This window comes from Magnolia sinica, chromosome 2, assembly GCF_029962835.1.
Source record: "Magnolia sinica isolate HGM2019 chromosome 2, MsV1, whole genome shotgun sequence".
In the NCBI taxonomy this organism is placed as follows: domain Eukaryota; kingdom Viridiplantae; phylum Streptophyta; class Magnoliopsida; order Magnoliales; family Magnoliaceae; genus Magnolia; species Magnolia sinica.
Window position 1 is genome coordinate 77,868,530 of NC_080574.1, and position 25,961 is coordinate 77,894,490.

The 25,961-nt window shown below is 40.8% G+C and overlaps 1 protein-coding gene across 1 annotated transcript in view; it reads right to left on the reverse strand.

The window, feature by feature from the left end:
- LOC131237208 (protein CHAPERONE-LIKE PROTEIN OF POR1, chloroplastic-like) overlaps positions 1–25,961 on the reverse strand; it is a 63,926-nt gene that overhangs the window by 22,240 nt on the left and 15,725 nt on the right. Inside the window, exon 2 of the mRNA XM_058234884.1 lies at positions 4,495–4,855. Within this exon, the coding sequence (XP_058090867.1) occupies positions 4,495–4,855 (361 nt within the window). The remainder of the gene's footprint in view (positions 1–4,494; positions 4,856–25,961) is intronic.

The window sequence follows — 25,961 nt, forward strand, 5'->3', positions numbered from 1 at the left end:
TAACCTTACAAGCTTTTTCTTTGACTTTTTCGCCGAAGGTCGTTCGTCACAGGACATGAGGCCTCCTTCATCGCCATTATCCCTAAAGTCAATGATGGGGTCCAACTCAAGGACTTTCGGCCTATCAGCCTCTTAGGGGCTCCCTACAAAATTATGGTCAAGGTCCTTGCCTCCAGGCTTCAACTTGTTTTCTCGGGTGTTATCTCTGAAGCCCAGGTTGATTTTGTGGCTAATCTGTAAATCCCGTATTGTGCCCTCATTGCCCATGCATGTGTCGACTCCCTTCATCGAGAAGGTAGGAATGGTGTAGTCTGCAAGCTCGACATTGAGAAAGCTTTTGATCATGCCGACTAGGACTACCTCGACTACTTGGAGTGACAATTAGGCTCTGGTTTGAAATTGTGTGGATGGATCAGTGCTTGCAGTTTGCTTAGCGAAATTCTCAATTCTAGTTAATGGTTCCCCCAAAGGATTTTTTCCAATTTTCTAGAGGTTTAAGGCAAGGTGACCCGCTACCCCCCTTCCTTTTCACTATTGTAGCCGAAGGCCTTTGTAAAATGTTAGATAAATGAGTGTTTACTGGCCAAGGTGGTGAGTTGAGGTCCCTTGGCACCCGCATTCGGTTTGCCAACGACAATTCTCTTCTACAATGCTAAAGAGGTGTCTGCTGAAAACCTCTGTAAAATTGTGTTGCTTTGAGGCAATCTTTGGCTTTAAGGTTAACCTATCCAAAAGTGAGATGCTTGGTATCAATCCCTCTACCCCTACTCTTTTCTAATTGGCGACCATCTTCAGATGGCTCCTTCTTTTCCTCGTATCTTGGCTTCCCATTGTGCATTAGTAAGCCTACCAAGCATCCGTTGGACGTAGTCATTGAATGAGTTAAGCAGAAGCTTTCTCGCTGGAAAAGTCGTTCCTTGTCCCTTGAGGGGTGTTTGTGCTCATTAAAGCTGCCCTTTCAAACATGCATGTTTACTTTCTTTCTCTTTCCATGCTCAAAGCCTGTTTTGGACAAGTTGGATAGGCTCAGAAGGGGCTTCCTATGGAGCAGGAGTTTCAATGGCCGCAAGTTTCATCTCATTAGTTGGTCAAAGGTTTGCAAGTTGATCTTAGAAGGTGGTGCAAGCATTCGGGACCTTGCCTCGATGAATCTAGCGCTTTGGCTCAGAAGGAGGCAACCAATAGAGAGAGATCATTGCTAAGAAATGTGGGAAGTGCAAAGAAGGGTGGTAAACCAAAATTTCCTCTCTTTATAGGGCCACTTGTGTTTGTGATGCAGGACATGAAATTCAAGTATAGTGTGCAAGATTTCAGGCTTTAGATCACACTAGTTTAGAAACAATTACACAAAATTCCACATCCCACACAAAAGTTCAAACACAATCAAGGGGAATCTTATGCGGGTCCAGGCCCACACATGCTAGGGCCGGATCAATCAAAATTATAGACCAAACAAGAATCAAAGAAGGGTAAATTCATCCACGCATGCACAGAAATAATTCTCCCAATCCAAGGGATTTAGAAATTTCAATTCGGAAACCTAAGGTTGAAGAAAGGGCATAAAATTGGGGATTTGAGTAATTTAGGATTAGGTTTAGAGATTTTGGATGAAAGAGGAGTGAAAGAGAAGAGAAAGACGAATCAGAGAAGTATCACACGTGTGGACAGCAACAATGGCCCAGACGCACGTGCGTGTGATCCTAGCCACACGTGTGGGGGCCCACTATTCAGAAAAAGGCCACCCTGGCCCTAGTCGGCCAGGGATGGACTCCAAAACCCCCAAAACTCAGCTCGATCCGATGCACGGTTTATGTGTGGTGCTCCGCCAAAGTTTCAGCCCTCCTGCAGGGCCAGATTCTGAAAATCTGTTGTAGAGAGAAAAACAGCTGTAATAGAAGATGGATTTGAAGCGTAGCTGATTGTAGGAGAAGAGAAATAGGATGGAAGAAAGTAGAGGCAAATCGGATAGGTATGGCTTCACACTACAGTAGTCGGCCTTTCGAGGAAGGGAGGGTTTCGCACCCAATTGAATCTCCACAACTCAGAAATTTAAAGGAGCAGAAAAACACAACAATTTTATTAATCTTCATTGGGAAAAAAGACTACAAGGGGTGCCTATTTATAATAAAACCCTATACCCCAAATCTCGCGCCATGTGTGCAACCTATTACTTGGAGACGAAGTAATAAAAAATAACAGTTAATCAAAGCAATCTAAACCGTCCATGATATTCCTAATAACAATAATAAGTAAAACCCAAAGTACTAGGTCACTTAGGGTAGTGGGTCACCATCATGAGATCCAATGATGGGATCCACATGATGATCGGGTCAACCCCAAGGAACCAAAACAGTCCTCTAACTAGGAGGCCCTCCATGGATGTCGTCATCGATCCAAATAGAAGGTAGGGCCCTCCTTGCGTACAAGCGCGAGATGTCCCCATCAGTTTGGAAGCTCATTGCCAAAATGGGCCCTCATGTGCAAAAAGGCTTCTTTTTCGCTCTTGGCAATGGGTCTTGCATCTGCTCGTGGATGGATCGCTGAATTTCTGATAGCCCTCTCTGATTTCTCTTCCCTAGTCTAGCTCGTATCACCTCGGACGGGTTCGTTTTTATAGTCAGTTGCTTCTCTGACATTAGGTATGGGATTTAGTCTCCCCCTTGTAGGAGAAACCTTTCGAACTCAAGAGTTAGAAGATTTTCTTTGGCTTCTCAAGCTCTGGAAAGGCATCTCTTTGCTCAAGTAGCTTGTGTCGTTTTCCTTCCTTCACATGGTCTTACAGAGCTCCTTCGAAAGTCGTTGCCTTCTTCGGGCTCTTTGGTAGGCAGAGATTCTTAACTATTGATAACTTGCAATGAAGAGGCATGACTCTTACCAACATATCCGCTTTGCATGGAAAACGCATAACGATTAACCAACTCTTCATCCATTGCCCTTTCACCCATGGAGTACGATCTTGCATCCTTGCTCTTTTCCATACCCCTGGGTCATGCCTTATTCCACTAAGGATCTCTTTTTTGCTTTTTGCTTGGCATGGGGGAGGTGTTAGAAAGGATCCCAATGCTATTTGGCATCTGATTATTATGGCAACCCTTTGGGCCATTTGGAGAGAGGAATAATGGTTGATTCCATAATTCCTCCTCTCCTATTTCTCAGGTTGTCTCATTCATCGAAAGGGAGGTGGCGGATTGGTCATCCTACCTCCTGATCTTTGATCCTTGTATTTTATTCTCTTCGGATTGTAGCAGACCTTGCTTGTTCTCTTTTCGCCTTTGGCAGTTTTTTAATAAATTGATGTTAATCTTCAAAAATAAATAAATAATTGGGTGTTTCACAACTTTCCCTTCAAATTATATCTAGTACCCAAAGTAGCACTTGTACTTGACAACATCCATTCTGTGTAGTAGAGAGATCGAAAGAGATGTATAGATTGAGGTTAACGAGAGAGAGAGAGAGAGAGAGAGAGAGAGAGAGAGAGAGAGAATAAGGGGTAAAAAAAGGTATTAGGGTTGAATGTATTGGTTATCTTGACAAACCCTCTATTATTAATAGAAATAGGAAACTAGAATGGTACTCCGCATGACTAAATAATACAATGGGAAGAAAAAAGAAGGGAAAAGCAAAAAACAAAAGCATTCATACTCCACATGACTACATCTCTGGCATAACAAGGTTAACAAGGTTAGGATACACAGTTGTACATACAACTGCATACTTAATTAACGACGTGCGTACTCTACACTGGTTGGAATAATACAGCTTTCCATGATGTAGCTTCTAACTTTCAAGAACCTCAGGAAGTGGAACACAACGGTCCCTAATATGTGCATCATGCCTGGGAAAAAAGAGCATCGATGACTGGTACCTGTTAGATTATAAGATATGTACGTGCAGCTGTACATACTATAGATAAATGGATATCTGTAAAGATCTCCTAGACATCTCCCACTTTTGTATATAAGCTTGTCATTCTCAATAGAATAAAATGTAGTATCTAAAGTTAACAGCATCAAACCCTCCCCACGATTCCTCGCACAGACCCTACAGGGTGGAGGAATACCTTCACTATAGAAGAATACGGTTGACCAGAAATAAAAAAGAAAACTCTCCAGGGTGTGTTACAGGGGGTGGGGGCACAGAACCTTGTATATATAGTTGTCATTCTCAATATAATAAAATGTAGTATCTAAAGTTAACAGCACCAAACCCTCCCCACGATTCCTCCTTGCACAGACCCTACAGGGTGGAGGAATACCTTCACTATAGAAGAATACAGTTGACCAGAAATAAAAAAGACAACTCTCCAGGGTGTGTTACAGGGGTAGGGGCACAGAACCTACACCATCAACTGGAGAGGAGGTACTCTCGCCAGAGGTAGGATGGGTCGATGCAAGTGACTCTCCAACATACGATGCTCACTGGCATCATTCTTTACCCAGCTTGCTATATATGAAAGCTAAAGACGCGAGAAAAGAAGTATTGGTGTCTCCTTACCTAGTTTAATGTTTTTCTTGGTCAAAAAGTATAATGAAGCTCCAAAACCAGTGGCCAAGATTAGCCCAGGAACATCAGCCCCAGCATATGGCCCGACTGAAGATGTAGACGCTTCGCTGATAAAGGTGAAAACCATCATTGCTCCGTAGACCCCTGCGTTTATACCCAAGGTGCCAGGAGATGGTGCTTCAATTGAAACAGGTGCATTCTTAACTGTGGACTGTACCCACTGGGGCATTGAACTTGTTCCTGAACTCCTTATGGGTTTTACATCAGCATAACGAATGTTGCTATTCATTACTTTGCCTGCCCTTCGTTGTGTTAGACTCTGCATAAGCAACATGTCGTATGCAGCCTCTACCTGAAACACAAGAACCAATTTACTTTCCTTTTTTATCATTTTTATCCTCACAAGCAGTAATATTACTCACACAGAAAAGAACAAGAATGAAATGCAGGGGCATACAATTGACTCACACCCATGAGCGGCTTAATGACAACTGCGAGCTTTTCATCATAGACAAACTACAAACAGAACCAAAATGAAACAATTGTATGTTCATGCGGATGCCTAATGCAACAAACAATTGTACGTTCATGTGGATGCCCAATGCAACCGGTGATAAATGTAACTATATGAGATGGAAAAGAAATAGAAATTCGACTGACATTCTCTATCATTGTTCATGTAAAACATATGATCCATGATAAGAGAAGAAAAAAATACATTCTTGGTGTAGAATCTATCTCCAGCCCTCCTGTTAAAAAATGGAAGATAAAATCGAGTTAGTGATGCCGGGTGAATGTATTCTACACCCCTCTCATTGAAGATTTCCAAATTTGTTTTTGTAAACAAATAGAGTTCATTACAGCTCCAACCCTCAATAAAGGAGAAGGATTGATTAGGGAGGTAGCTGGTTGTCAAACTTTTGCCAAGCAACCATGAAAATTCTAGTTTTGAATATAATTGGCAAGAGAGGATTTGTAAAGCTGACCCAAATAGCTGGGGCAAGGCTATCATACGGTGGTCATGATGATGATGACAGTGGTGGTGGTGATGAAGGCGATGATGATGAAATAGATGGAACCCATGCAGATGTGCACTCAAAGGTACCACAAGGAAAACAGAGAACGAAAACAAACTGCTACCCACAAGTGACAAACAAATCATAGAAACTTCTATTTTTACCGGGCCTGTTTAGATGGGGTGAAACCAAAACATGGAAATGGAAAACCCCCTTGGAATCCTCAAATCAGGGAAATGTAAAGGAAAAGCAAGAAATGCTTTTCCATTTCCAGTCCTTCAAAAACTTTATCAAAAGAGAAAAAGAAAATAAACACAGGAGAGATGAGGAGCAAGGTTCTAAATGACGGTATCGGCCGTTGTATCGGCCCTACGGAAAAATGATATGATACAACATCATGTATAGGTATCGGGGCTACATCAGCCCATATTAGTCAGAATTTTATTTTATTTTATTGAAGCATATATATATATATATATATAACTGTTGATATATGTCATAAATTGATATCAAATATTGCTAATTGTCTAATATGATTATATATTAACTATTGGACTATTTAGTGGTAACTATTAAAATGTCCAAGAAGTAACACTACTCACTAGTCTAGTCACTAGTACTCACTAGTCTGGTGTAGATCTTAACAAAATTAGCCCCAAAAGCAATATATTTGTGGGGGGGGGGGGGGGGGAACATTTTTGAAATTTCCAGAAATTTTGAAAGAAATTCCAAAAAAATAAAACAAAATAATAACAAACTTTTTATTTTCCGATCAGATCTGTTGTAGATCTGATTGGAATTGAGTCCCATCTCCATATTTGTGCTCGGAATTTTGATTTTAAAAAAAAAAAAAAAAAAAAAAACATTTTCTGGAATTTCCAGAATTTTCCACAAAAATTCCCAAAAAAAAAAAAAAAAAGAACTTTTCAGATCTGATTGGAATTAAGTCCTCTCTCCAGATCTGTGCTCAGATTCATTTAAAAAAAAAAAAAAATGGTTTTCGAAAATTACAGAAAAATCGGGTGTAAATGCAACTGAAAAAAAAAACCACAAAAATGATCAAAACAATCTCCAAATCCAATAGGTTTTGGTAGATCTAGGCATATAATAAACATCTACATGGATTTAAACAAGGATCAACAAAAAAAAAAAAAACAAACAATTTTCTGATTTTTTCAAAACCAGCCCCAACCTCTTTTGATCCTTCAAATATGATGAAAATCGATGCTTTGATTCTCCAAATAGCTATAAATGGCGCCGAAAATCCCTCTACTTTGATGTACTTCAGTGATTTGAAGCAAAGGAGGAGAAATGAGGGAGAGAGATCAAAAACGGGGGGAAAATGGCCAGTTTTTTTAGTTTTTATACCCGTATCGGTCTGACTGATATGGGTACAAAATATCGATACCGATACGAGCTGTATCGGCTGATATGGACTGATACGACACAACCTTTTCGAATAGGCCGATATAGCCCCGTATCACATATCGTATCAAGCCGATACAGATACGATACGCTGGTATCAGACAATACGATACAGATATTCAGAACCATGATGATGAGGAATCATCCATCGGTACAAAGCTAAATGGTCCCCCCATCTTCCCCAAAAGGACTCCACGGGTCTATCGGCAAAAACATCAGAATGCATGTTCTAGTCAACCACAAACCCCTTGATTGGCCCTATGGAAACCACCTCTTGCGAGCTCAATTTGTTCCTCAAAATCCTGTTGATGTCGTCATCGTGCTAGACCAACCAAATAAGAGCAAGAAGAACAAGATGCCATATCGCTCAACCACATACATTTTGTTGCCAAAATGCCATGCATTGAATGATAAGACTAATAATATATATATATATATAGAGAGAGAGAGAGAGAGAGAGAGAGAGTAATTGATGTAGGACACATGATTTAATGCTAGCATGCAACGTAGAGATTATGAAAGAGTCCATAAAGTATTTCAATTAACAAAAGATGATAACCCACTAAGTAATTAAGAGTAAACAATAAGAAATAAAATATGGTTTAACCTAAATTTCATGGCCACATGCTAAGAAATCACATAAATTAATTAAAACTAAGCCCAATGGAAGGATAGAACTTCGAATTTAACATAGGCACGCTCCACACTCAAGGGACAGATTTGTAGGCTTTATGATTAGGGTTAGGAAGGGGAAAATCTGAAATTTAGAAAATTAGGGTTCATGGGAATTGGGGATTTTGGAATTAGGGTTTTTAGAAATTGAAAAAATAAGAAAATGGGGATCTACGGTTTAGGGTAGGGTTGCGGATGGGTAATCAAGAGGTTTTGATGGGGGAAGCAGGGGAAAATCAAAGTACTGAGCAGTTGTCCATACGGTCAGCCTAGGGGCTCGCACGTGTGGGTCGTTGGCCAGGGTTTTTTGGATCCTCAATGGTTGATTTCGGTTGGGTTAAAGTTGGATGATGAAAAGTTGAAGAAAAAGATGATTTGGATGGTCTTGGATAGGAATGGAAGAAGAGAAATGAAGTTTTTGAGAAAATACTTTTTTTGGATAGAAAGGAAGAGAGAATGAAGATGATAGATGGAAGCTTCGCACCTCCGTTGAATGAGGAATGGAATCACACCACACCCAAGCTCCAAATCACATGGAGTATTCTTCAAATCACATGAAGAAGAGAAAACACTTCTTTTTTTCAAAATAATGGCATTAGGGCTTCACATACCCATCTTTCTCTTTTATAGTTTCAGAAAAGACTTAACAAAAAGACGCTCTCAAATAAGATTCTCAACATAAAGACACTTAATAAATTAAAATTGCTCTTCACTCCCTAATCTCAACACAAATATAAGGTATACCAAAAATAACAAGCATGTAAACAATTTAAACAACTAAACTATTCTGTGGCCCATGGGGGTCCATAATCAAGATATCTAATAATGATGATCCAACGGTCTTGTTGTTGCAGAAATCTGGTTAGCCTTCCCTAGACCTTCGTGTACCTGCACAACGGACGGACAAAGAAGACCCTAGCTGGTACAGGGGACCCTCTAATGCCTAAGTCAGGTTGGGAATTCGGGTCTTGTCGAGTGAAGGGTTTTAGGCTAGAGATTGTGCGTACCTTTCACCATTAGAGGCCTCCCTATTTATAGCTTATGAGAAGAAGTAGCATGGAACGAATCTTCCTTTTTTGGTGGGCAATATTGTAGGCAGAATCGAATCTCGGATCAATAGGATGATACTCCGAGATCCATGGCGAGGATCCCAAGATCCTGAGTACATCGAAGATATCCTTCAAGATCTTAGGAGAAGATCTCGAACGGATCTTTCTTAGATGGGAGTAGAAGGCCGACCTGGATGATGTCGACCTGGGTCGTGCCGACCTGATCCACACTAACCTAGTGCCGACCTGGATTATACCGAGCTACCTTCCTGGTCAAATAGGAGAACAGGGGCCCCTGACGAACTCTGGAGATCTTCGAATTGGCGGAGGTATTGCTCTTGCGGGCATGTTACTCTGCTTCGGACCTAGAGTAGGAAGTCAGCCCTTGTGGATTCCGAGCTTCGTGTTGGTCTTTCGCGAGGCCAAGCTCACAAGGTTCCGACCTGACCTTTCGTTATAGGTTGAAATTGCAGTAAGGACCGCTATAGTAGAAGTTGGAATAGGTTAAAGTGTCCTAGAGGGGGGTGAATAGGACTTTATAAACTTTTCTTGAAAATTAAAAATCTTATTAACCCAATCTTGATCTAATGTGTAACTATCAAGATATACATATACATAGTTTAACTCTAATGGCTTCCAAGCCAAATAGAGGATCCAATCGCAAGACTATTCAATATTTAAACAAGATTTAGCAATTTGTCTATGATGGATGAACAGTGTAACAATGTGTGTGGGATGTGATTCTTAGCAGTTCTAAACATTCATGTTATCATGTTTTATGTAACCATTCTAAGCAAACATAATGAATCGAATACGCAAATATCAATCCCAAACACAGTCGTTTATAGTGGTTCAGCTATGTGCCTACTCCACTCCTAGCGGACGCACTCAACCCTTAAGTGTACCGGATTTCACTATCAGAGGTTTTAAATCAGGTTCACCTCTAACCATTATAACCTACACAAGGTCAACTCTAGGACCTACACAAGGAACCTAGACATGCCTACACAGGGCAAAAGTTTATGCCCTACACAAGAGCAAAGGTCCTACACAAAGCACCTAGGTTTTATGCCCTACGACAAGAGTAAAGGATCCACACAAGAAACCTCGGTTTTATGCCCTACACAAGAGCAAAGGATCCATACAAGGAACCTAGGTTTTATGCCCTATACAAGAGCAAAGGATCCACACAAGGAACCTGCGTTTTAGGCTACACAGGCCATGGATCCACACAAGGAACCTAGTTTAGACTACACAGGTCAAGGACCTACACAAAGACCCTAGATTATGCCCTACACAAGAGCAAAGGATCTACACTAAGAACCTAAACGTACTCTCCCGTCGGAGGTCTCCTATGAGGGCTTGTAAGCGGTGAGATGTACCTGTGACCCAATCCTACACAAGAAATGATCAACAGGGTCTCTGGACTCTAATGACTTACAGATAGGTAGATGAGCCTCGTTCTGCACATTGACAAAGACGATCTCCCTTAATTACAGAGATTCTTCAGCTTCCTTGATCCGCAACACTGATGATGCTCCATCATAAGGCAATGGGTTGGGTCAAGGTTATGTTGGAATCTACTCTAATGAATGTTACTCATTTGAGAGACAGAGAGATTCCAAGTTCTTAAACATTCAAGGGATCTTAGCTCAATAATTTGCCATTAAGATGGTAGCTGGATAATCCTTAAATGAGGAAGTTCATTCACCAATTCACTCTATTGAATGTTAATGATGGGGGTGGATTGAAGGATGAACTTCCATGAGAAAAAGGGCTTAGGGTAGGTGATATGCAATTACTCACTTAAAGCTCTCTCCTTTTTTTCTCTCTCTGTTTAGCAGCCAAGAACACACTCTCCTTATAAAGGCAAAAAGCTCCAATGGAAATAAAACTGTCAATTTCTGACTGAGTTCGATGTCATCGAACCTAATTCGATGTCATCGAACGTATACTTTCGATGCCATCGAATATCGGTTCGATGATATGAATTCAACTGTAAAACATTCCTAGAACTTTTTGATAGATGATCGATGTCATCAAACTTGATTCGATGTCATCGAGATTTGAACTTCGATGCCATTGAATCATGGTTCGATTCCTCGATATTATATGTGACTTTACACAAGAGCTTGCTGGACAAATAAAAGGCTAACTACGATATCATCGATTCTAATTCGATGTCATCGAAATTCAAAGTTCGATGTCATCGAATCCCATTTCGATTCATCAATCTTTTCAGAAGATATTCCTTGAAAGCTCGCTGGACACTTCTTCGTCCTATTTCGATTTCATCGAGACTCCCTCGATATCATCGAAATTTGAATATCGATATCATCGGAGGCTGTCTTGATTCCTCGAACATTTTCATTGATTTTCTTGTTGAGCTTGCTAAACAAAATTCGTCCACATTCGATAGCATCGAATCCTGCTCGATGTTATCGAATTTTGAATTTCGATAACATCGAATCTCGTTTGATTACTCGAGCAATATCAGAATATTTTCCTAGAAGATTTGCTAGATAATGCTCTAAGTCCTTCGATATTATCGACTAACCTTCGATGTCATCGATTACTGATGTTCGATATCACCAAATGTATGTTCGATCTATCGAGCATTTGGTCCAAATTACTTTGTGGTTGCTGGACATAAAAAGGCCTAATTCGATGTCATCGAGTACTGTCCAATATCATCAATCATGAGCGTTCGATGACATTGACATAGATTCGATATCATCGAGTTCAGCTGAAAAACTTAGAAAAGTTTTCCTATTTAAAACTTAAGTTTTCAGACTTCTAATTCCTAGGTTGTTCTAAGGCTTTCAAGGCATTATATACCTGAGTGTTTTGGGACATGGGATGTGAGGCTTAGTTTACCTTTGTCGAGCTCGAAGTACACATGCAGTTGAGGCAATGGCTTGAACGCTCTTCATATGGGGCTCACTTGACTCATCGACTCAACCCTCACGTTAATTGACAAGACAGGGCACTTTCAACCTCCCCCTTTGTCAATTACATGACAAAACACAAAACACAAAACACCTAGAACAATACCTAGAACAACATCCTAAATTGTGTGTACATGAACTTTACACAATTTTACAAATGATCTATTGGCGTTCACACACAAAACGAAGGCTTCATGTAGCTGCTCCCCCTATCTCCTTGCAGTTGCTCCCCCTATCACCTATATCACCATGCATATAAACCATACACAATTGTTCTCATGGTGGGATTTGTTCTCCCCCTTTTTGTCAATCATTGGCAAAGGTTAGAATATACCAATCGTAAACAAATTGACTGAAGTTGAAAATAAAGAAACTGGGAGAATCAATGCAATAGGAGGGTCATGTGGGGACGCCTCATTCCAAAAGGCCAACAGATTTCACTTTATAACATGTAATCACATCTCCAAAGTGCATTTGAAAATAGAGCATTGACATCATTCCATAAGAGACATTATAAGCACATGTGCATTTGAAAATAGAGCATTGACATCATCATTTAACAACCATAATTAAACCCTTTCACGGGCATATAAATAGTGATAAACCAATCACCATTCCATAGTCAGCATTCATCCCTACGAGCATATAATAAACAATATTCAGCATCCTGCAGACATGATTCATTCTCATAGACAATTTAATATCAAGCTCAAAGATATCACCATTCAACAAAGCACAGAAACTGCCCAAGCCTAGCAGAGAAAAGATCATCCAAAAAGAATAACATCTAGCCCATCTTGGGCACATGTAACCCCAAAAAAAAAAAAAAAATCCAACCATTTTGCCAGTATCAGACAGTCAAAATACCCCAACTCTTTTAACATTTTGGGTCCTTCCAAGGACCAAACAAACAAACTAAACTGTCAGCCTATGCAAGTCAGCATTCATCACATACACTCATAGGTACTTAGGACAATAAAAAAGATATACATGTCCTAAGTATGAGTACTGAACAAGTGTATGTGATGGGGTAATCAACAGAACTACGGCGCCGAGGCCGAGTCGGATGGAGCTGTATCGTCTCATCGGCACGTCAACAGGTCAACGATTTGTTGAGCCATGCGTTGTAATGCGGCTACCATCCGCTCCAGGCCTGTGAGTCGCTCCTCCTGTCGATCAAACCTGTCCTCAAGTCGAGCCAATCCTCGTAGAGTCGCCCCGACCCGATCCTGATGCTGCTTTTGTCGCTGAGTCTGTGCGGAGTCAGAAGTGGTCGAAATTACCCGTGATTCCTGCGTTTCTCCTTCGGCCGGTGCTGCTGCTTGCCCCATTTCTGTTTCACCTTGCGTCTCTTCCTCGATCTGTCCTTCTGTGAGTGGATGGAATTTGAGGTCCATCTTTTGGATGCTAACTTTGTTGAAATGTTGTAGAGGATGCTCAGGATCGTCCATCACGGGCAGTCCCAACTCATTGCATAGTACATGGATGATATGTGGGAAAGGTAGATGAGTTGCTCAGGAGGTGTGGACAACAACAACCAATTGGTGGACCATTAAAGTGGGTAGACACATCTTGACACCAGACCCAATGCCATATAGGATGAGGACCGTGAAACTGGTAAGATCGGCTCGATTCGTCCCCCTAGGGTATACATTTGTAGAGAAGATCCCATGCAAAACTCAGTATTTAGGGAGCATGTATTTTGCCTTAAGTGCATTCCCTTGATACCAAGGGACATGTCTACCATGGCATAAGAATTTGGTGACCGTGGATCGGACTGTTGGATCATCAAGATCAGGACTAGACAGGCCTATAGGGGAAAGGGTGAGACCAAACAGATTTGCCACGGACTCGGTCGTGATCTCCACGTTCATTTCCCCAACTGTGACAGTAATTAAGGGAGGCCCAAGGATTGGAGAGTGGCAATAAGCAAGAAATCGGTAGGTTCGTTCGTCATGGGATGGCCCACCAAAATCCAAAATAGGTGACCAATCAACTGTAGACAACAGGGATTCTAAGTCGAAAGCTCAAATGCATTCCCTATCAACCCGTCGTTCATGCACAAGACTCCTCCCCATATATTTTTCCAATACATTGGCGTGTGGCGGAGGAATCTCTGCAGTTGGAGGTGCAGGCGCCGCAGACGGAGTCTCACCACGTGACACCTGTCTAGCAGTGATTCCACGGCGGTGAGCGGGTGATTCGGGACCTCTGGCTCTTTCTCGTGGAGCCAGAGCCTTTTTCCGAGTAGGAAGCAATGATTCTCCGACTATTGAGGCCTTCCCTTTTTCCTTAGACATGGTAGATTCAGCAATCACAGCAGCAAGACGAGGATGACAGGAAAACCCAAAAACGATCAAGGCAATGAAAGACCGACGAGTATTTCCAAAAAGGAACTTCTATTAACCTAGGATGATCAAATGGAATGATGAATACTTTTGAGGAAAGAAGGGAATATACGACAAAAAAAAATGACTTTTTCCTACTCCCCCGCTTTTTATCAAGCAGACTTATTCGATGTCATCAAATTAGATTCAATGACATCGATATCCCCTAATCGATGTCATCGAAGAGGTGTTCGATGATAGACTATCAAGTGCAATGATTCCGATTCTGAGAGATCTTCGATGACATCGAGCCGTCCTCGATGATATCGACGAGTCATTCAATTCGTCGACTGACTTATTGAAGTGAAAAATATGACGTTGTTCTAAGTACTTCGATAGATTTTCAGAGATGTATATCATAAAGTATTACCTTTATAGTTTGTATACACAGCAAAATTTGTACAAAATAGTGTGAACCAAAATTATAAACATTTGCTATGTTCATATTCAAAAAGAATTTGATGAGGTATACAAACTTCAAATATAACATATTAACCACAAAAGTGCATTATTTCACATGCATGCCTGGGCCTAGATGCCATGACCTGGACTTATTATCGATGCTCAGGTGATATTAGGCAGACGGATCATCCTGCCTATTGCCTTTCAGGACATAGCATTGGTCACAAGTGCGAAGACCCTTCATAATTGATTTTCCTGATAGATTCGAGATCTTGCATTCTTGTTTAGAGAAAGTCACCACATGCTTGTTGTCACATATTTGAGAAATGCTTAGAAGGTTGTGCGTCAACCCTTCTACCCAAAGAGCATTCTCATTTTTGAGCATTTCTAATCCAACAATGGTTCCATGTCCCATCACGTTAGCGGTGCGTCCATCTCCAAAGGTGACCTTCCCATCATCAAGAATTGAATAATTTAACAGAAGTGATTTGTCACCCGTGACGTGTCTTGAGCACCCGCTATCTAGGTACCACTTAGCATCATTGCCTGTTTTTGTAAATAAATGAGTTACTAGACAATTTCTCTTGTTTTTCGCTACCCATTTTGTGACGGTTTTTCTAGGAGACGCTATTCTCACTTCATTATGGGTTTGTCTGGGTACATTGGGCAACTGAATCATATTCCCTTTTTTCATTAACTCCTTTGTTTTTTGATTCAGTTGAGCCACTTGATTCAATAGTTCCTCCATTCTTTTTGTCATTTTTGGTGGAGATGGATGTGTCTTACCTCTTGCCATGTACTTTGATGGACTCTTTACATTTTGCATAGTTCTTTCGATTGATTTATATTTACCAGTCAAGTTCAAACCAAAATTGATTTGAGTCCTGCCAACAATAAGACATTCAAATTTGCAGTGACCTGAGTCCCCACATGAGTGACAAATAGGGGTAGAACTTGTGTTACTCCCTGAAGCAGCAGTTTTCTTAGTCATTTGAGTTGCAGGAGTGGGACTTGGTTTGAAATATCCCAATCCTCTCGTCTTTTTGTGGTCTCCTCATCCCTAAAAGTCTTTCTAGTTTTTCACTACTTTGGGAGAACTTGTAACTTAGTTCAACAGATTTTTTGGATTTTTCTGTATAAAAAATAAGTGTGTGAATTTCATTTTTAAGATGCATGTTTTCATTTTTCAATAATTCAATCTGTTTGTTTAGTTTTACTAAGTCAGATTTGAGAAATGAATTGATTCTTTCCAGCCTATCATTATCTGAGTGGTATTGCTAAAGATCATTAATTGTGTATTGATCTCTAAGTTTTTATCCAGATCCATTTGCAGCAATTTATTCTTATTTTCACTAATGCCAAGTCTTTTAAGGATATTGATGCTACGTATGTAAAGTTGATCATAGGCATCTTGTATATTATCCTTTTCTTCCTCTTCTTCTTCTTCTTCTTTCTCATCATCTGATGGAAATGTCTCTTTGGCTTCTGGTTCATCAATTTCCTCAGTGGCCTTGGGAATATCAGAGGATGTGGAGGCCATAAGTATTTTCAAGGATTCCTGGTCTCCATCACTCTCTAATTCACTGAATTCTGAGTTTGATTCTTCAGTGTCATCCCATGTGGCTGCCATGGCCTTTCCCTTGCCTTTTTGGTGGGACATTCAGTGGACAAGTGCCCAAATTTCCGGCACTTGTAACACTGAGGCTCTTTGGACCTTTTGAGAGGTTTGCCTATATGGCGCTTGTTGTCCAACTGTTTGCCTTTGTAGTTGTAATGTTGGCCACGGTTTTCGTTGAAAAATTTCTTCAACTGTTAAGCCAAGAGAGCCACTTCCTCATCCTCATTTTCTCTCTCACTTTCCTCCTCATTGATGGCGGTGTGTTTTACAGCTTTGAGGGCATTACTTTTGCATTTGGGGGGTAGTTTGAAGTGTAGTTCAAATGTTTGTAGGGAACCTACTAGTTCTTCTACTTTCATTTCATCCATGTTCCTACACTATTCAATAGTTGCAACTTTTGAGTTGAAACGTTCCGATAGGGATCTTAGAATTTTCCTACAAATTTTCGAGACTGGAACTTTCTCTCCCAATCCACCCATGGAGTTGCAGATGATGTTCGGTTTTGTAAAGAATTCCATGAATGTCTCATGTTCCTCCATTCTGAGATGTTCAAACTGCAATGTTAGAAGTTGTAGCTTGGATCTTTTCACTGTGCTGGTTCCTTCATGGGTTGTTTCCAGCAAATCCCATGCTTCTTTTGATGTGCTGCACATACTGATTTGATTAAAGACCTCTTGGGACACAGCACAGTAAATAACATTCATTGCTTTTGCTTTAGATGTTTGTCTTTCTTTATCATATGTAGTCCACATTTCTTTGGATTTGGGTTTTGAAACAGTTGTACCATTTTCAAGTACTATTTGATCAGTTGGTGACACATCCTGTTTCGACTATGTCCCAAACGTCATGATCCAAAGATTTCAAAAAATAATGCATCCTGGCCTTCCAATATGCATAATTTGAGCCATCAAATACAGGAGGTATGGACACAGATGAGCCCTCCCCTTTGACCATGATTCCCAACTTCAGTCACGATCACTCTCTAGGCAGTTAAACCCTTAAGAGAGACCTACTCTGATACCAATTGAAATTGCGGTAAGGACCGCTATAGTAGAAGTTGGAATAGGTCAAAGTGTCCTAGAGGGGGGTGAATAGGACTTTATAAACTTTTCTTGAAAATTAAAAATCTTATTAACCCAATCTTGATCTAATGTGCAACTATCAAGATATACTTACTTTAACTCTAATGGCTTCCAAGCCAAGTAGAGGATCCAATCGCAAGACTATTCAACATTTAAACAAGATTTAGCAACTAATCTATGATGGATGAACAATGTGACAATGTGTGTGGGATGTGATTCTTAGCAGTTCTAAACATTCATCTTATCATGTTTTATGTAATAATTCTAAGCAAACATAATGAACAAATACGCAAATATCAATCCCAAACATAGTCGTTTATAGTGGTTCAGCTGTGTGCCTACTCCACTCCTAGCGGACGCACTCAACCCTTGAGTGTACCGGATTTCTCTATCAGAGGTTTTAAATCAGGTTCACCTCTAACCATTACAACCTACACAAGGTTGACTCTAGAACTTACACAACGAACCTAGACATGCCTACACAAGGCAAAAGTTTATGCCCTACACAAGAGCGAAGGTCCTACACAAAGCACCTAGGTTTTATGCCCTACACAAGAGTAAAGGATCCACACAAGGAACCTCGGTTTTATGCCCTACACAAGAGCAAAGGATCCACACAAGGCACCTAGGTTTTATGCCCTACACAAGAACAAACGATCCACACAAGGAACCTAGGTTTTAGGCCACACAGGCCACGGATCCACACAAGGAACCTAGTTTAGACCACACAGTCAAGGACCTACACAAAGACCCTATTTTATGCCCTACACAAGAGCAAAGGATCTACACTAAGAACCTAAACGTACTCTCCCGTCGGAGGCCTCCTATGAGGGCTTGTAAGGAGTGAGATGTACCTGTGACCCAATCCTACACAAGGAATTCTCAACAGGGTCTCTGGACTCTAATGACTTACAAATAAGTAGATGAGCCCTGTTCTGCACGTTGATGAAGACAATCTCCCTTGATGACGGAGATTCTTCAGCTTCCTTAATCCGCAACACTGATGATGCTCCAATATAAGGCAATGGGTTAGGTCAAGGTTATGTTGGAATCTACTCCAATGAATGTTACTCATTTGAGAGACGGAGAGATTCCAAGTTCTTAAACATTAAAGGGATCTCAACACAATGATTTGCCATTAAGATGGTAGCTGGATGATCCTTGAATGAGGAAGTTCATTCACCAATCCACTCTATTGAATGTCAATGATGAGGGTGGATTGAAGGATGAACTTCCATGAGAAAAAGGGCTTAGGGTAGGTGATATGCAATTACTCTCTCAAAGCTCTCTCTCCTTTTTTGCTCTCTCTGTTTAGTAGCCAAGAACAGGCTCTCCTTATAAAGGCAAAAAGCTCCAATGGAAATTAAACTGTCAATTTCTGACTGAGTTCGATGTCATCGAACCTGATTCGATGTCATCGAACGTATAATTTCGATGCCATCGAATATCAGTTCGATGATACGAACTCAACTGTAAAACATTCCTGGAACTTTTTGATAGATGATCGATATCATCGAACTTGATTCGATGTCATCGAGATTTGAACTTCGATGCCATCAAATCGTGGTTCGATTCCTCGATATTATATGTGACTTTACACAAGAGCTTGCTGGACAAATAAAAGGCTAACTATGATGTCATCGATTCTGATTTGATGTCATCGAAATTCAAAGTTCGATGTCATCGAATCACATTTCGATTCATTGATCTTTTCAGAAGATATTCCTTGAAAGCTCGCTGGACACTTCTTTGTCCTATTTCGATTTCATCGAGACTCCCTAGTTATCATCTAAATTTGAATATTGATATCATCGAGGCCGTCTCGATTCCTCGAACATTTTCATTGATTTTCCTGTTGAGCTTACTGAACAAAATTCATCCACATTCGATATCGTCGAACCCTGCTCGATGTTATCGAATTTTGAATTTTGATAACAACTTATCTCATTCGATTACTCGAGCAATATCAGAATATTTTCCTGGAAGATTTGCTGGATAATGCTCCAAGTCCTTCGATATCATCGACTGACCTTCGATGTCATCAATTACTGATGTTCGATATCATCAAATGTATGTTCGATCTATCGAGCATTTGGTCCAAATTACTTTGTGGTTGCTGGACATAAAAAGGCATAATTCCATGTCATCGAGTAGTGTCCGATATCATCGATCATGAGCATTCAATGACATTGACACAGATTCAATATCATCGAGTTCAGCTGAGAAACTTAGAAAAGTTTTCTTGTTTAAAACTTAAGTTTTCAGACTTTTAATTCCTGGGTTGTTCTAAGGCTTTTAAGGCATTATATACCTGAGTGTTTTGGGACATGGGATGTGAAGCCTAGTTTACCTTTGAAGAGCTCGGAGTACACATGCAGTTGAGGCAATGGCTTAAACGTTCTTCATATGGGGCTCACTTGACTCATCAACTCAACCCTCATGTTAATTGACAAACTAGGGCACTTTCATAGGTCAGTCAATTTTTCCCCATAACAGATGCAGAGCTACAATAAGCCCCCTGATCGGTAGAACAGGCTTGAGAAGTAGGTCGAACCCAGGTCGGATTATTATTGCTCGGGATGTCAGGTCGTCTTACCATTAATGCTAAATAAGGCGGCGGGTGTGGGTATCGAGGCATTCCAGTAATCATAGTATGGTACCCTTGAGGTGGCATGCCACGTCTCGAGGTCACGTGGTTTATCAGGGCGCCTTTTCGGTGCCAGCTAAATGAGGCAACGATGCGTAGCCTAACCTTGGTCGTGGAGTTGTGCAGCGAGTGGGAGCGCGCCACGTGTCGAAACGAGAGAGCCAAGGAGCCACTTTTCGACCGTGCATTAATTAGGCAATAAATGCTCGTACACGTGGCTCCCTATAAAAGGGAACACCCTAATCATCGGTCGGGGCTATTTGCCTCTTCCTTGCTATCACGCTCTTCCTTCTTCCTTGGCGTCAGATGATTTCCAGCAACTCTATTTCTGGCGGCTATCTCAGCCGGTGCTACCCTTCGGTGAGCCCCATTCCTACCTTCCCCTTTATTTTCTTTTTCTTTCTCCTCATTTCCGGCATTCTTGGGCCCACAGCCATGCCGGAAACCTCGGGCTCATGGGAGGGGACCCCAGGCAGTGATGGCGGGGCAAAGAATCTACGCCCCACGTCGAACCCTCCATCACCCGTGCTGATGATGAACGACGTCGATTTTCGGACGTCGCAGGCTTCGCGGGTGCTCAAATGGTCCCCAGCAAAGTGGCCCTCTGCCCGGCGGCGGAGAAGGATTGGGAATTCCCGTCGAAGTTGGAGGAGAAGGGGCCTGTAGAGTCCGTCCTGAGGGAGGCCTACCTGGTGAGGATCAAGTTGGGGTACCATATCCCAGAGTCCAGGTTACTCCGAGCTCTCTCATCAGGCGAGCTTCCCAACGAACCCCCTGAAGGAGAGGTGGCCATTTTCCAGGTCGCCCTCCAACGCGGCCTCAGGCTTCCTTTCTAGAGGATAGTGAGGCAAGTGCTTACGCATTTGGGGTTAGCTCCAGGGCAAGTAATCCCCAATGCTTGGGAGTGCTGGTGGGGTCATTCGTCCTCTGGTCCGAGCTTGACCAACCCGAGCTAACTGTGGACGAGTTTCTCCACCTATACCAAGTGAAATTCAGCCCTCTGCATGAGGATTGGTATTACTTCTCCGACTGGCAAAGGACTGGCAAGGCCTTGATCACGAACATTCCGACCTCCAACAAGAACTGGAAGAACAAATGGTTCTGGGCATTGGGAGATTGGAAAGTGCTAAGACTGTCTGGGCTTCGCTCTTGGGTCCTGACTTCCTTCTTTGCGCCAGGTTGGTATTGTTAGGACTTAGCTTCCTTTTTCAGTTTTACTTTGTCGTTCTCTGTATCTTGACTTAGTATATCTTCTACGCAATTCTCCCCGTTACAGCCACCGTTACCGTTTTGGAAAACCTAGGGCCTGTAGCTGCTCAGCTACTAATGCATCAGAACTAGGCACCCTTTCATACATACAAACAAGTCATATATAAGTGACTCGATCCAAATCACCCCAACTTAGATAGGTCGTGATGAGGACATCAAAGGACCTACTAAGGTGTACCAGAGACGGAGACGACTACCCAAATCAGTGCAGCTTTCTTTGTAGATGGAAGACGAGTTCCAAATGGGGCCCAACGGGCCATTTTGAAGACGCGGTGCATTGGACGTGCATCAGGAAGGCCCCGCATTGGGATGATGCATATGGGTTGCTTAGGAGTCATTTTAGTAACAGAATTTCTATTCCATGTCGATCCAATGTTGGAATTTGTCGCTCAAACCATCGGGCCACCAGATCTTTTAGATCTGGGCCCCTTGGACTCTAATCTTGCTTTCTTTATGTTTTTTGTTATTTTTAGGAATTATTTGATGGTTGATATTAATAATATATGTTTTAGTTTTTGTATTTTAGATGATGGGCCACTTCACTTAAGTGAGTGGCATAGTTGTAATTATGCTAAATTTTTAATAATAAACGCACAGGAGGGGTGGAGTTCCAACCCTAGTGGAGATTTGAGAAGGAAAAAAATAAAGCTCTCTTGTGTGAAGGAATTTTCCTCATTATTTTCTAAAGTTTTTTTGAAATTTAAAAATTAAATAATAATAATAATAATAATAATAAATAAATAAATAAATAAAAACCTCCCTTTCAATTAAATTGTGGAAGGGTAGAAGCTTGCTTGGTGGTGGATTCCCGAAGGTACATCCTTCCTCATTCTCTTCTTCGAAAGGTATTCTTCTTCTTACATCCTTCATCTCTCATCTTCGAAAGGTATTCTTTTTCTTCTTCTCGTCTTCCTCTTTTCCCTTCCACTACAACCTTCTAAACCCTAGATCTTCAATTTCCTATTTTCTCCAATTTCTAAAAACCCTAATTCCAAAATCCCCAATTCCCATGGACCCTAATTTTCGAAATTTCAAATTTTTCCCTTCCTTACCCAAATCATAAAACATACAAGTCATTCACTTGAGTGTGGAACGTGCCTATGCTAAATTAAAAATTTTATCCTTCCATCGAGCCTAGTTTTAATTAATTTATGTGATTTCTTAGCATGTGGGCATGTAATTTAGGTTAAATCAGATTTTATTTCCTATCGTTTACTCTTAATTAATTGGTGGATTAGCATCTTTTGTTAATTGAATTACTTTATGAACTCTTTCATAATTTCCTCGTTGCTTGCTAGCATTAAATCATGTGTCCTGCATCAAGTCGACCCCTATAAAAAAACTCAGGGGCGATTCGACCTGAGTCAACCCTTCACTTTCAATAACTAAGGGGTGTATCTTATTGTCCATGGACAATACATGTATGTATTCTGGTTTCGAACAATTTTGAACCTTGGTTTCTAGTACCAATTCTAATATGTATAATGACAGTTAGGGATGTACACGAACCGATTTAGCTTGGTTAGCTCGCTTGACTCGACTCGAAAAAGCTCAATTCGACTTGGTTCGAAACCGAGTCTGAGCCAAGTCGACCTAATTTTTTTAGCTCAGAAAAATTTCAAACTGAGTTCGAGCTTGGCCGAGCTCGACTCGACTCGGATCGAATCCCAGCTCGAATTGAACTCGGATCGAACCAGTTCAATAACTCGTTTACTTTGATATTGATGTTGTTGACCAAGTGTTTGGCGAAATGACTCAACGAAGTGTCGACTGGTGGCAAGGAAGGTATGTATATGAAACAAATACGTTTTTTCTTGATTTTGATGTTGCCTACAAGGTGCCGACAAGGTGCCTACAAGGTGTTTGATGGAATACCTATAAAACCATTGTTGCCATTTTACATACAGTGAGATTTTGAAGGTGTAGTCCATGTGTTTGTGGAAATGCTGCACAGGCGAACTCAACTCAATCTTGGCTCAAACTTAGCTCGAACTGGCCCGAGCTGCTGACCGAACCGAGCCAAGCTGGCCAGTCAAGCTTGAGGACCGAGCCGAGTTCGAGTTGGGGTAAGCTAGTGGCCGAGCCGAGTCAAGCTATGCCAAGCTCAGCTCGGATCGACTCGCGTACACCTCTAATGACAATAAGATACATCATTCATGCAAGCTTGGCATTGGGTTCAAACTCAAATACATTCTCCAAACGTAAAAACTGTTAATCATATATCTTTTGTAAAGCAATCAGATTGCAAAATTGCAGAACTCTTCGATTTCAACATGTCTTCTCACTAGAATTCAAACATATTTAGTTTCACTAGTGCTATCATCAAGGTATCCCATATCGGTATCGGTTGGCGTAACGGTGCCCTCCGATACCAATACAGATACAGGAGCGTAACGAATTCGTTTCTCTTCCAAATATCGGCGATATATATCGCCGATAACGTTGATGACAACGAAAATATCGACAATTCGATGATTATATCTCTGTATACAGCCTTAAATTCAAAAAAAAGAAACAAAAAAGAAAAAAGAAAAGAAAAGAAAAAGAAAAAAAAAGAAAAAGCGAGAGATATTAGATTAGATAGAGCGAGTAATTGAATAGATTCATACCTGTGGAAGGAGAATCTAACGGAGCTACCCGCGTTGCGGCGGCCGCTGCGGAGGGATGGCATGAGTTTTAGGGTTTTGAAAGAGGGATCGCAGCTATTTGCTTTAACTTTACCTTTTTAGCTTTTTCTAAAGTATGCTTTTTCCACCGTTTAAAAGCATATGTCACCACTATTTTAGATGGAAATAAAACTAATACTTTAAGTAACTTTTAAGTTATTTTAGAGTGTGAGTTTCGTATCATGTAATAAAACTGGTTCACCACCACTTTAAGAAAAAAAATGCAGCTTTAAAACAGCTAAAAATTTAAATAGAGTGGGATATTTATGGCAGGTGAGGCCCTTACTATGGGGCACACCATGATCTACGTATTCTTTATCTACATTGTCCACCCATTTTGCCAAAACGTTTTACGGCATGAGCCCAAAAATCAAGATCCAAATCTCGTGGACCATACAACAACGGTGATTGAATGCCATACCATTAAAAACTTCCTTGGGCTCACCTTAATCTTTCCATAATGTTTATTTGTCATCTAACCAGATGCTAAGGTCACTTGAACATGGATAAAGGGAAAAAGGAAATATCAGCTTAATCCAAAACTTTTGTGGCCCATTTATGGTCAATCACCATTGTTTCCTATGATGAGGTCCACTTGAGAATTGGATCCACTTCATTTTTAGGATGTTTGGATGGATGGATGGGATGGTTGGATGGATGTTTGGATTGATAGATGGGATGGATGGATGGATGGATGTTTGGATGATTGGATAGGATGGATGGGTTGGTTGGATGGATGTTTAAATGGATAGATGGGATGGATGTTTGGAGGATTGGATGGTTGGATGGGATGGGATGGGATGGATGGATGGATGGATGATTGGATGGGATGATTTGATGTGGTGGATGGGATGGACGGATGGTTTATATAATTAACAATTTGATATCATTTCTCCCAATAGTTCTTTAAAAAATGAAATTAAATTTAGGTAGATGGTGTTGCCAATTTGGGGTGACTTGGAGGACCAATCCATGCCCCAAATCCGCCTCAAATGTATGCCTTTTTAAATTTTTTAATTCATAAACATGTAAATATGTGTATTTAAGCCTCTTGAAGTTTCATTGAAAAATTACATCGTTTTACCATGTTTTCGCATTTCAGGTTATCGGCGATATTATCGGCGATAACGATATTATGAATTGGTGAACTCGAACACCGATATTTACAGGAGCGTTAGAATAGTGAATCATAAAATAAATATGCAATATAAGGTGGGATCCATATAATCAAAAGGCCCGATTTTAAAAAATAAGCGTCCACAAATTTAAATTTAGGTAGATGGTGTTGCCAATTTGGAGCTGACACATTTATTGGATAGCAAATCATGAAAATAATCAAAAGGCACTATTTTAAAAAAATAAGCGTCCACAAATTAACAATTAAAACTATTCAAACAATTTGATTTTGGCATTGTGAGTTAACAATTACAGTCCGTAATTTAATTGGTAAATTTTAAGTTAATACATGTCTTGTGTACAATTTTTTAAGGGCCCGAATTAGGCGAGACCCGAATTGTGAAGTGTAGCACACGAGTGTCAAAGTTTTTTGGGCCCCACCCGTGATGAATGTGTTATATCCATACTGTCCATCCATTTTGCCAAATAATTCTAGGGCATGGGCCCAAAAATGAAGCAGATCCAAAGCTCAGGTGGACTGCACCATAAGAAACAACAATAATTAAACGTCCACCATTAAAAATTTATTAGGGGCTACAAAAGTTTTAAATCAAGCTGACATGTGTGTTTTCCCTTCATCCACGTCAATGTGACCCAATTAACAGGTTAGATGAAAAATAAACATTACAGTGGACCCTAAGAAATTTTTAATGGTGAGCATTCTATAACCACTGTTTCCTATAGTGTGGTCCACCGGAGATTTGGATCTTACTAATTTTTTGGATCATGACCTAAAATGATATGGCAAAATGGATGAACGGCATGGATAAAATATATACATTATGGTGGGGCCACGCGGCACGTGTACAAAACGTGCTGCGTAACTCCAGAGAGTCTGATTTCTTTGGAAGCCTGGTGTACCTATGTGTATTGACATCAGTAAGTCCTGTGGGTCTGATCATGAGGTATGTGTTATATCTAAACCGCCCATTCATTTGACGAGATCGTCTTAAGGCTTGACACGAAAAATAATACAGATCTAATTATCAAGTGGACCACACTGCAAAAAGTAGTGGGGGTTGAACATCTACCATTGAAACCCTTTTTGGGATCACAGAACTTTTGGATCAATATGAAATTTGTTTTTCCTCTTCATTCAGG